A 12,089-nucleotide genomic window follows, 5' to 3' on the forward strand; every position below is an offset into this window, starting at 1 on the left:
AGCACATCTGCAATTCCCACTTACCTGCACAACAGCAGTTTCTGAGTGTTGTACTGGTGGTGTGGACACTTATATATATATATCTATATCCATACACCTATAGTCATTAGGCATTGCAACACACACCAATCTCGCCACCCATGTGATTCATCCTTGTTTCAAAGTATTTAGCAACGCTGCTGTACATCAGACCCTTCAGTGCTCTTGAGAAACTCCCTTTGACAGTTCTTAGTTCTTAATAGAATATGTTTATGTATCTTAATTGTCATTTTATTCTAAATATCTTGCACGTATAAATGTTAAATGTAATGTAAATTGCTATCAAAAATTGAAAGGGAGAAAAGTGCATATTCTGTCAAGTCATGTTGATGATATGATGGTGTTGATCATATCCTGCTAGCCTAATCTGCTTTGTTGTGTCACTTATGAAGTTAAGATGACTTAATGCCCTGAAATCTATTCTCTCGTTGGGTAATGTGTTGGGTAGGAGATCAGGAAGGCTTATTGTCAGTCATGGCAATGACTTATATGACGAGCCATTGTTTTTCATCGGCATATGAAAGCTTGGGTTACACCAAATACAAAATGGACACCATTAAAACAGACATAGTTCTTCTCATGTATCTCATGCATTTTGATAATATTTCTAGCCGTAAATGTGACCTAGGGGTCAAGGACACTTGGGAGTGAGCTAGAGACCTGGGGTCTCTTTTACATTCAAGAGGGTCTCAAGGAGATAATTTGATAAAGCATCTTAAAAATTCACCATTGAAACACATTGGAAATAAATTGGAAAGAGAGAGGGACTTGGCCATTCGACCAATCAACCAGGGGCTGCTGTGGGTTCACTCTGTGGAAATCTCATGTCTCTGCAAAAAGGGGGCCGGCGTAACCCTAAACCCTAAACAGAAATCCCTTTAACCACTTGTGCTCAATGACTGGCAACTTTAAAGGTCCCATGACATGCCACCAGGTGTTGTGTGATTAGCTGTTACAAGCCGTTTTGGAAATCTGCCCCTTATGACATCAAAGGTGGGCGTGTCCACCTAGATGTGTGCTTGATAGATCAGCCTACCAGCCTACCCAATGGACTGTAGCAAACGTTGCTCATCTATCCGTCACACATCTAGGTGGACACGCCCACCTGTGATGTCATAAGGGGCAGATTTCCAAAACGGCTTGTAATGGCTAATCACACCACATCTGGTGGCATATCATGGGACCTTTAACGAATACATGCTACTGATTTATGATATTATGCATGCATTTCTTCATTATCATGAACTGGAAAAATCTTTAAAGCATTACCATACATTTTAGGTAAAATTACATTTGAACATCTACAAATTAAAAACATAATATTAATGTAATCTTAAATTACGGTTAATTACATGATTAAGGCTACCCATTTCAATTACCGCCAACATTTGTTAAGTAATACAGAACATGTATATGTTCTGTACATGTATAGTGTATATGCAAATAGCATACATACTTAGTTGGCCCCACTGGGAATTGAAGCCAGAACCAGAACCCTGTGTTGCCATGCTCAAGTTGCACAAGTCGACCATTTATTGTTCATTTTCACCATCAAATATAATAGGACCATTGATAGGGGATTTGACAGTGAAGTGAAATAACGGATTGCCTGACTCATGACTCATGGCTGTTAACATAATCTGGGTTTAAAAAAATATTCGTCCATGCAGTCTGTTTCTGATCAGACTCCTATTATCCTGGCTTCAAAAACAGGTAGCAACCCCACCCTAGTCTAGCATACCAACGTCCAACCTCCCTGGGAGGAACTGTACGATTTTAAGACATTAGTAGTAAAACCCTTTATTAATTGATTCCAGGATTACAGAAGATTGTATATTATGTCATCGTGCCTCTTTTCAATATTCGAGACATCATTTGGAAATAACCCTGCATACATTCCAGCATCTTGCCCGAGACAACACACCTGTTTACCCAACAGAAGGATGCAATGTCACAATAATGATCTGAATTAATTTCTCAACATGACCGACGTCAGAGTGGCGTTCACTATTTAAGACGGAGACTCCAGTCCAAGCTTCATCAAACTCATCCAGCTGTGGACTCGATCAACTGCTGAAACAATAATCAAGTAATATTCTTAATCATACAGTTTTAAACTTTAATGTTTTTTCTTCCAATCTTGACCGATTTGTTAATCTTCTCAGTTTCTTTTCCCCCCTCAAGGTGAAATCATGATGAAGATACTGGTACTGCTTGGATGCCTCCTGAGTCTGGCTTTGGCTCTTCCAGTGAGTGGAAAAAATGTTTCTACTACATAGTACTACTAGTATTTACCGCAGTTGTTCAGCAGACACTTTTATCCAAAGCCACTTACAGAGAGCAGAAACATGTCATCAAAGGGGCTGTTTGGGTGAGGGCACCTCGCTCTAGAATGTCTTAGGGTAATGTTATGTGCATTGTGGACCGAACTCAGTACCTTCTGGCTGAAGGGCCAAGATGCTAGCCACTGCTTTGGTGAAATTCTAAAACCAATGTTTTCACAGGTGGACGAAGTGCATGAGAGAATTGCTCGTTCTTCCTCTGACTCCAATTCCAGAGAGGTATGTGGCGGCCATCAGATCACAGACACATACGCTGCATACACACTGCACAAATCTAACTCAAACTCAATGAGGTTCCATCTTTGTTGAGATTAAAGATCTTTTGTCTCTCTAGATGGGGCGGTATCCGCCATACTACCCATCGTATCCCGGGCTCCCCCCACCACCACCACCACCACAGAACCAGCCCAACCTATTGGCCCTGTTCCTGCAATTCCTGCTGGCTAACTCCGCCCCGGCTCCAGCCCCGGCTCCAGCCCCGGCCCCGGCCCCGGCTCCAGCCCCGGCTCCAAACCCCTAAAATCTGTTTGTTATCCTCTGTATGACTTCTATAATAAATCATGCATGAAAATAAGAAATGTGTCTGTGGTATTTGGTCGTATGCTCCTGCCCTTCCTCCTGCCGCTGAGACCACCAATGAACCTGAATAAGCTGCAGGGAAACGATGCAGCGTGAAGTGAAAGCTCTCTCTGTTAGGGCCAATGTCTCTGTGCACCGACAACTGCATTCTCAACTAGGAAATGCATTTCCTGCAGAAAATGCGGTGAGTGCTGAAGTTGCCATATTTGGTATTTTGATTTACACCAATAATTCTTAATACTTCCAAAGGGTTTGGTCATCTAAGGTGCATGGCCAATAAGTCTTTTGACAAAAATAAGAAATATAATTTTGATTTCCTTTTTTAAAATCACCAATAAATCAGAAAAAAATTCACAATGCTTTCGTCATCGAAATGTACAAGATAAACGATGAAAACTGACCATATAGTTGGACTTTAATAAAAACAAGGAACACCCCTGGTACATTCTAGCACCGTAAAGCCTTCAACATGAATCATGTCCCATTTCAACAGTAGTCCCGTGTGACCAAAAGACCAGTGGTTAAGTCCATGGCTCTCTATGACTGAGGCTGACAGGCTTCCTTCTATGGTCGGGGGGGATTATCAAGGGACTCTGTTTCCTCACATTTCACCCCATCAGGACACCTATGAAACAACAGCTTTTGCAGCTGATTGGATGAGCGGAGACAGACAATGTATTTAAATAGAGCCCTGTCTACCTAGGTTTACTACATCCCCACTGGGTGTCCTTACACTGCTGGAGACACAGCCACACTTTTACACCAACAAGTTCTCACTGACCTGAGGTGAGGTTCTTACTGTCTCCAGTCACTTAGCTTTGAAAGATGTGTTCCTGTTGACTTTTTTGTCTTTATTTGCATATTTCCTGTTCCAGTCGTTGCGTTCTTCCGTCATGAATAGGCTGATCTTGGTCTTGTGCATCATTGCACTATCTTCCTGTTTTCCAGTGAGTGTGAATTAATACAATAATACATGATTGTTTAAAACAAATAGGATGTTTCAGGGGATTTCAAACAACATGTTGTAAAAGTGCCACACTATGCCATGGTTCTTCTGTCCATTAAGATGGCTCAGCCTCAACACTGTTGTTAAGATGAAGAACAAGATGAACTTCATTAATCCCAGTTGGGTCTTTAGGGACGATGTTGACATGAACATGCTTGTTTCTCCAGCTCTCTGACGAGCGGAACAGACGAGTCAAGCGCTCAGATGACAGCGACGAGGTGAGAACGTGGACTTTAATGTTTTTTTTTTACGTTTATTTTTGCACAAAATATCGTCGTCCTTATCCTTATCTCCTTCCTCTCCTTCTTCCTCTTGTTTGCAGTCGAGCCAAGGCTACAGAGGGGGACACAGAGGGGGCTACTTGCAGCAGCCTCGGTTCCAGCAGCCCGTCTTCCCCCGTTTCTCTCCCTTCCAAGGCTTCCCCATGGCGTTCCCTCCCCCTCCTGCCTTCCCCTTCCCGCCCCCCGGGCTCCCCCCTGGTGCTGGGGTCCCCCCTGGCCTTGGGGTCCCCCCTGGCCTCGGGGTCCCCATCCCCTTCGGGAAATAAGATCAGCCAACGGTACATCGGCAACGTCATTGCGACTTACTAATCAACTGTAAAACGAATTGTTAAAAATGAAACCGAAAAGTAATTGTGAAATCAAATGCAATAAATGAGAAGAAAAAAAAGTTGTTTGATTTGTTCCTTTAATGCAAATATATATTTTTGGAAAATAAGTGTGTGTTAAGAATTAAGCATACGAAAAATGATGTGTAAGAGGCAAAGTGCAAAACCTTGTTAGAACTCTTCTATTATAGTGACAACGTCCTACGAAATGCAGGTCTAAAACACCTATCAATGCAGGTCTAAAACATGTATAAACATGTCCCCTATTGACTTGTGTCTGGGAGTTGGATGCATGTCATAGTTCTGTTACCAAACCCAGACTGTATTTGAGCACAGACGCCTCACCGGAAGGCTTTAGAAATTAATTATACTTTATTATTCTGTTTGCTTGCTCACCACACTTACATTCTTATCATGGTTGGTCCCAATGGGAATTGAACCCAGAACCCAGGCAGTGTTTATGTCATGCTTTATCTATCGATCGATCAGCAAAGAGTTTCCCTTTAATACAAGTTGACCATTTATTGTTTATTTTCACTATCAACTATAATATGACCTTTCATAGGGGATTTGGCAGTGAAGTCAATCAACAGATTTCCCTTATTATGCACTCATGGCTGTTAACATAATCTGGGTTTAAAAACATATCCGTCGATGCAGTCTGTTTCTGATCAGACTCCTATTATCCCGGCTTTAAAAACAGGTAGCAACCCCACCCTAGTCTAGCACACCCATGTCCACCCTCCCTGGGAGGAACTGTACAAAGTGAAGGCTTTAGCAGTAAAACCCTTTATTCATTTATTTCTGTATTACAGTAAATTGTATATTTTGTCATATTCAATATTCAAGACATCGCTTGGAAATAACCCTGTATACATTCCAGCATCTTGCCCAATACAACACACCTGTTTACCCAACAGAAGGATGCAATGTCACAATATTGATCTGAATTAATTTCTCAACACGACCGACGTCAGTGTGGCGTTCACTATTTAAGACGGAGACTCCAGTCCAAGCTTCATCAAACTCATCCAGCTGTGGACTCGATCAACTGCTGGAGCAATACTCAACTGAACAGTAATCAAGTCATATTCTTTATCATACAGTTTTAAAATTCTATGCTCTTGCCTCCAATCTTGACAGATTTGTTAATCTTCTCAGTTTCTTTTCCCCCTCAAGGTGAAATCATGATGAAGATACTGATACTGCTTGGATGTCTCCTCAGTCTGGCTCTGGCTCTTCCAGTGAGTTGAACAATGTTTTCTACTTCATAGTACTATTAGTATTTACCGCAGTCGTTCAGCAGACACTTTTATTCAAAGCCACTTACAGACAGCAGATACAATGTCATCAAAGGGGATGTCGGGGTGAGGGCAACTTGCTCCAGAATTTCTTCAGCTAAGGTTATGTGCATTGGGGACTGATCTCAGTGCCTTCTAGCTGAAGGTCCATCATCCTAGCCCCTGTTTTGGTGAAGTTATAAAACCAATATTTTCACAGGAGGACGAAGTACATGAGAGAATGGCTCGTTCCTACAATTTCAGAAGGGTATGTAGCGTCCATCAGATGTGATGCATCATTCACAGACATATACTCTGCATACGCTCTGTACAAATCTATCTAAAATTCAATGAGGTTCCACCTTTCTTGAGATTAAAAAAATGTTGTCTTTCGTATCCCCAGCACCACCGCTACCCATCGTATCACAGGTGCCCACCACCACCGCCACAGAACCGGCCCGACCTATGCCCCCTGCTTCTGTCCTACCTGAAGGCTATCTTTCCGATTGCCACCACCGCCGCCCCCGCCACGACCGCCGCCACCGCCACGACCGCCGCCATGACCCCCACTCCTAATAATAGATTAGATACAAGATGATAACATTTTATCCACCAACATAGATGCTTAAAATCAGTATGTTGTCCTCTGTATGGCTTCTATAATAAATCATGCATCAGAACTAAGAGATGAAGTTGTCGTATTTGATATTGTGATTCATTGTTTAAAGTCTTCAATAATTCTTAAAATCACTAAGGGTTTCATTTATATGTCACATATGTCACATTTTTTTAAAGCCGCCAGGTTTTATTCATTAAAAGCATATCTTGCGACAGGAATAAGAAATGATTCTGTCCTATTTGGTATTTTGATTTCCCTTTAAAAACACACCAATAATCCTTAAAAATGTCAAAGGTTTTGGTCATCTAAGGAGCATGGCTAATAAATCTTGAGACAAAAATAAGAAATGTTATATTTGTATTTTGATTTCCTTCTTTAAAATTACCAATAAATCCGAACATTTTCCACAATGCTTTCGTCATCGAAACGTACAAGAAAAGCGGTGAATACTTACCATATAGTAGGACTTTAATAAAAACAAATAACAACCCTGGTACAGCTTAAAGCCTTGAAACATGAATCATGTCCCGTTTCAACAGCAGTCCAGTTTACCGGAAGACCAGTGGTTAAGTCCTGGGCTCTCTATGACTGAGGCTGACAGGCTTCCTTCTATGGTCGGGGGGGAATATCCAGGGCCTCTCTCTGTTTCCTCACATTTCACCCCATCAGGACACCTATGAAACAACAGGCTTCTAGGTTTACTACATCCAGCTAGGTCTCCTTACACTGCTGGAGACGCAGCTTCACTGCTCCACCAACAAGTTCTCGCTGACTTGAGGTGAGGTTCTCACTGTCTTCACTCACTTAGTTGAAAGACAGTTCCTGTTGGCTTTTTTATTTTTATTTGCATCTTTTGTGTTCCAGTCGTTGCGTTCTTCCGTCATAAAAAGGCTGATCGTGGTCCTGTGCATCATTGCACTGACTTCCTGCTTTCCAGTGAGTGAGAATTAATATATTAATATGTGATTGTTTAAAACAAATAGGATGTTTCAGGGGATTTCAAACAACATGTTTTAAGATTGCCACACTCTGCCATGGTTGTACTGTCCGTTAAGAAGGCTCAGCCTCAACAGTCAGTATGTTTGCACATCTTAATCAGATTAAAGTCATAGTTCGACTATGCTCCTCAGTTGGAAAACTGCAATTGTCAGATTATACATGGTGGTAAGAAAATCGATGAATTGGCCGAAGTATGTCATACCCCGTTATGATAGGTTGCGCTGTACCCATTTCACCTAGTGGTAATAGAACCACCAGCTGACCTCTTTACGTCACCAGCAACAACAAACTCAGGCAGCATTCGAGAAAGATGTTTTCAGTAGATAGCTGTCAGTTCACTTCAGATCCATGTCAATTCTCCAACTGTCTGAAGTCCAGATTGAACCTTGACATGGAGGAGAAAGAGATTGTTGCCGTATCAGACTCCCGCCGGAGGGGCTCTGCCACCGGAGGAGCTGCTCCGCGGCCCTGCTAACCCTAACCTGTGGGAGCCTGCTAACCCTCCGGCGGCTCCTCCGGCGGCGGAGCCCCTCCAGCGGGAGCCTGCTAACCCTCCGGCGGCTCCTCCGGCGGCGGAGCCCCTCCAGCGGGAGCCTGCTAACTCTCCGGCGGCGGAGCAGCTCCTCCGGCTGCAGAGCCCCTCCGGCGGCGGAGCAGCTCCTCCGGCTGCAGAGCCCCTCCGGCCGGAGTCCACATACGGCAACAATCCCTGTGTCCTCCATGTCGCGGTTCAATCTGGACTTCAGAGAGTCAAAACCAAAGTTCCTTTCCCCCAATTCCTTCTCAACCATGGCCGAGATAACCCCCACTACGAGTCTTAACTTGCTGTGGAAGTACCAGAGAGTCGTGGAACCCGACGCAGTCTTTAATATTCATAATGTCAGTGAATTTCCCCCTCAGTTCGGCCGCTGCGCAATGAACGAATAAAGATCGTAAACACGTCGGAAGAAAAAAACTTTACTTTGACAGATGTGCCTGAAGTTACTACTTTGCAACCTTGTTGGTGACCAACATTTAGAAAAACATGTACTTTTAATTCAGCCTTGGGTGAAATCGAAGCGCAGTGTTTACTGAATGCATGTTGAAGATGATACGCTTCTTATTGGGGGTAACTACATTGGCACGACACTGGCTTCCTCCATCTTCTGTGCCATCTTTTTAAATAATCGCTGTTTCTCGTTTTCCGACGGCGACAACATCACGACTACCGTCTCCTTCGACCTCTGCTCGCGCAGAACGCAAAATCCAATTCCAATTTGATTGACTGTAAGCATGAACGCTTAATGTGACTATCAATCAAATAATCGAGGGATCTTTATCCGACTATGAGACACCCGATTTGATTACATTTTAGTCAGACTAAGGTGAATACATGCATCTTAATAATCCAATCTTAGTCGGAATAAACCAATAATTAGATTTTGTATCATGTAAACTCACTGACTGTTGTTAAGATGAAGAACAAGATGAACTTCATTAATTCCAGATGGAAGGTTAGGGACGATGTTGACATGAACATGCTTGTTTCTCCAGCTCTCTGACAGAGATGAAAGGCGAGTCAAGCGCTCAGATGACAGCGACGAGGTGAGAAAGTGGACTTTTATGTTTTTTTTAACGTTTATTTTTTCACAAAATATCGTCATCCTTATCCTTATCTCCTTCCTCTTCTTCTTCCTCTTGTTTGCAGTCGAGCCAAGGCTACAGAGGGGGACACAGAGGGGGCTACTTGCAGCAGCCTCGGTTCCATCAGCCCGTCTTCCCCCCTTTCTCTCCCTTCCAAGGCTTCCCCATGGCGTTCCCTCCCCCTCCTGCCTTCCCCTTCCCGCCCCCCGGGCTCCCCCCTGGTGCTGGGGTCCCCCCTGGTGCTGGGGTCCCCCCTGGCCTCGGGGTCCCCATCCCATTCGGGAAATAAGATCGAATTGTAAAACCGAATTGTATTTATGAAATCAAATGCAATAAATGAGAAGAAAAATACAATATTTGATTTGTTCCTTTAAGGCTTGGGGATCTAGAGATGACTGAAGCTATCCATTAACCTCTCCTGTTAACTAGTAGTACCTAAAAATGTTTCTTAGTATGTTCCATATTTGTTGTCAACTACAAAAAAATAAATAAATCCGGAATCATCCAAGAGTGTCAAGGTCACCAGTGAAGCGGGTTCATGTTAACAAAATAAAAGCCAAAGGAATAAGGTGACAGCGAGAGCCGAAGCTGCCTTACGCTGGCTTATATACATAAACAAAAACACATTGTACGACTTCATCACCCAGAGACGGTCTTACAGGCAATGCACATGCAGCAGTCTCTAGGAAATCCGGGATCTTATGATACTGTTTGCTTGATCACCACACATACATACTTATCATGATTGGCCCATGTGGGAATTGAACCAAGAACCCTGGCAGTGTTAGTCTCATGATTTATCTGTGGATTGATCAGCACAGAGTTTCCCTTTAATACAAGTTTACCATTTATTGTTTATTTTCACCATCAAATATAATATGACCATTGATAGGGGATTTGACAGTGAAGTGAAATAACAGATTGCTTGACTCATGACTCATGGCTGTAAACATAATCTGGGTTTAAAAACATATTCTTCCATGCAGTCTGTTTCTGATCAGACTCTATTAACCCGGCTTTAAAAACAGGTAGCAACCCCACCCTAGTCTAGCACACTAACGTCCAACCTCCCTGGGAGGAACTGTACGATTTTAAGACATTAGTAGTAAAACCCTTTATTAATTGATTCCAGGATTACAGTAGATTGTATATTGTGTCATCTTGCCTCTATTCAATATTCTAGACATCATTTTGAAATAACCCTGCAAACATTCCAGCATCTTGCCCGAGACAACACACCTGTTTACCCAACAGAAGGATGCAATGTCACAATAATGATCTGAATTAATTTCTCAACATGACCGACGTCAGAGTGGCGTTCACTATTTAAGACCAGTCCAGTCCAAGCTTCATCAAACTCATCCAGCTGTGGACTCGATCAACTGCTGGAACAAAAATCAAGTAATATTCTTAATCATACAGTTTTAAACTTCAATGCTTTTGCTTCCAATCTTGACCGATTTGTTAATCTTCTCAGTTTCTTTTCCCCCCTCAAGGTGAAATCATGATGAAGATACTGGTACTGCTTGGATGCCTCCTGAGTCTGGCTTTGGCTCTTCCAGTGAGTGGAAAAAATGTTTCTACTACATAGTACTACTAGTATTTACCGCAGTTGTTCAGCAGACACTTTTATCCAAAGCCACTTACAGAGAGCAGAAACATGTCATCAAAGGGGCTGTTTGGGTGAGGGCACCTTGCTCTAGAATGTCTTAGGGTAATGTTATGTGCATTGTGGACCGAACTCAGTACCTTCTGGCTGAAGGGCCAAGATGCTAGCCACTGCTTTGGTGAAATTCTAAAACCAATATTTTCACAGGTGGACGAAGTGCATGAGAGAATTGCTCGTTCTTCCTCTGACTCCAATTCCAGAGAGGTATGTGGCGGCCATCAGATCACAGACACATACGCTGCATACACACTGCACAAATCTAACTCAAACTCAATGAGGTTCCATCTTTGTTGAGATTAAAGATCTTTTGTCTCTCTAGATGGGGCGGTATCCGCCATACTACCCATCGTATCCCGGGTTCCCCCCACCACAGAACCAGCCCAACCTATTGGCCCTGTTCCTGCAATTCCTGCTGGCTAACTCCGCCCCGGCTCCAGCCCCGGCCCCGGCCCCGGCCCCGGCCCCGGCCCCGGCCCCGGCCCCGGCCCCGGCCCCGGCCCCGGCCCCGGCTCCAGCCCCGGCCCCGGCTCCGGCTCCGGCCCCAGCCCCGGCCCCGGCTCCAGCCCCGGCTCCAGCCCCGGCTCCAACTCCGGCTCCAGCCCCGGCTCCAAACCCCTAAAATCAGTTTGTCATCCTCTGTGTGACTTCTATGATAAATCATGCATGAAAATAAGAAATGTGTCTGTGGTATTTGGTCGTATGCTCCTGCCCTTCCTCCTGCTGGCTACCTTGCTCAGCGCTGCACCAGCGACCACAGCCACTACCGCTGCGACCACCAATGAACCTGAATAAGCTGCAGGGAAACGATGCAGCGTGAAATGAAAGCTCTCTCTGTTAGGGCCAATGCCTCTGCTCTGAACAATAAGTGAGCGATCGCAAAAGTTGTGTGTCAACATGACACACATTGACAAAATAAAGACACACACATACATACACACTCAGACACAAACACACTCACGCATGCTGCTGTTTTGGTCATGTATCTACACAAGGCATCAGCCGTTGATATTTTGGAAAGAATTGCCATACTGATACATTTTTGGGACATTTTAGAGTTTTTATTGTTTGGTTCAAGTCAGAAAGTCTTCTAGATTAGCCTTAAAGTTTAGTTGGGAAAGGACATCCATAACATAATTGAGTACATTCCTTTCTGAGTCTCCTTCTGCATTTCAGAAAACTCATACAAACACACACACACACACACACACACACACACACACACACACACACACACAAACATGTGTGTGTGTGTACAGCGGCTCATAAACCATTTGGGGCCTAAGCCTGGGACTCCCAGGTCTTACAACACGCATGACGACAGCCCTG

General features: G+C 43.8%; 1 protein-coding gene and 2 long non-coding RNA genes across 3 annotated transcripts; all 3 read left to right on the top strand.

Annotated features, from left to right (window-relative positions):
- Positions 1-2,090: 2,090 nt before the first annotated feature.
- LOC307071816 lies at positions 2,091-2,911 on the top strand. Its single transcript, XR_013811643.1, has 4 exons — positions 2,091-2,128; positions 2,224-2,288; positions 2,544-2,600; positions 2,716-2,911. It is a non-coding gene; the product is annotated as an uncharacterized lncRNA (long non-coding RNA).
- Positions 2,912-5,610: 2,699 nt separating this feature from the next.
- Positions 5,611-6,525, top strand: LOC307071818. The gene is made up of 4 exons (XR_013811644.1): positions 5,611-5,650; positions 5,753-5,817; positions 6,074-6,121; positions 6,257-6,525. It is a non-coding gene; the product is annotated as an uncharacterized lncRNA (long non-coding RNA).
- Positions 6,526-10,465: 3,940 nt separating this feature from the next.
- On the top strand, positions 10,466-11,382 carry LOC307071325 (uncharacterized protein; the record flags this gene model as incomplete). The annotated part of the gene is made up of 4 exons (XM_079730311.1): positions 10,466-10,495; positions 10,591-10,655; positions 10,911-10,967; positions 11,083-11,382. Exons 2-4 carry the CDS (start codon positions 10,599-10,601, stop codon positions 11,380-11,382), a joined length of 414 nt encoding a protein of 137 aa, XP_079586437.1. The 5' UTR covers positions 10,466-10,495; positions 10,591-10,598.
- Between the last annotated feature and the right edge of the window lie 707 nt (positions 11,383-12,089).

The sequence above is a fragment of the Pollachius pollachius genome (assembly GCF_949987615.1).
Source record: "Pollachius pollachius genome assembly, chromosome: 2".
Taxonomy (NCBI): Eukaryota; Metazoa; Chordata; class Actinopteri; order Gadiformes; family Gadidae; genus Pollachius; species Pollachius pollachius.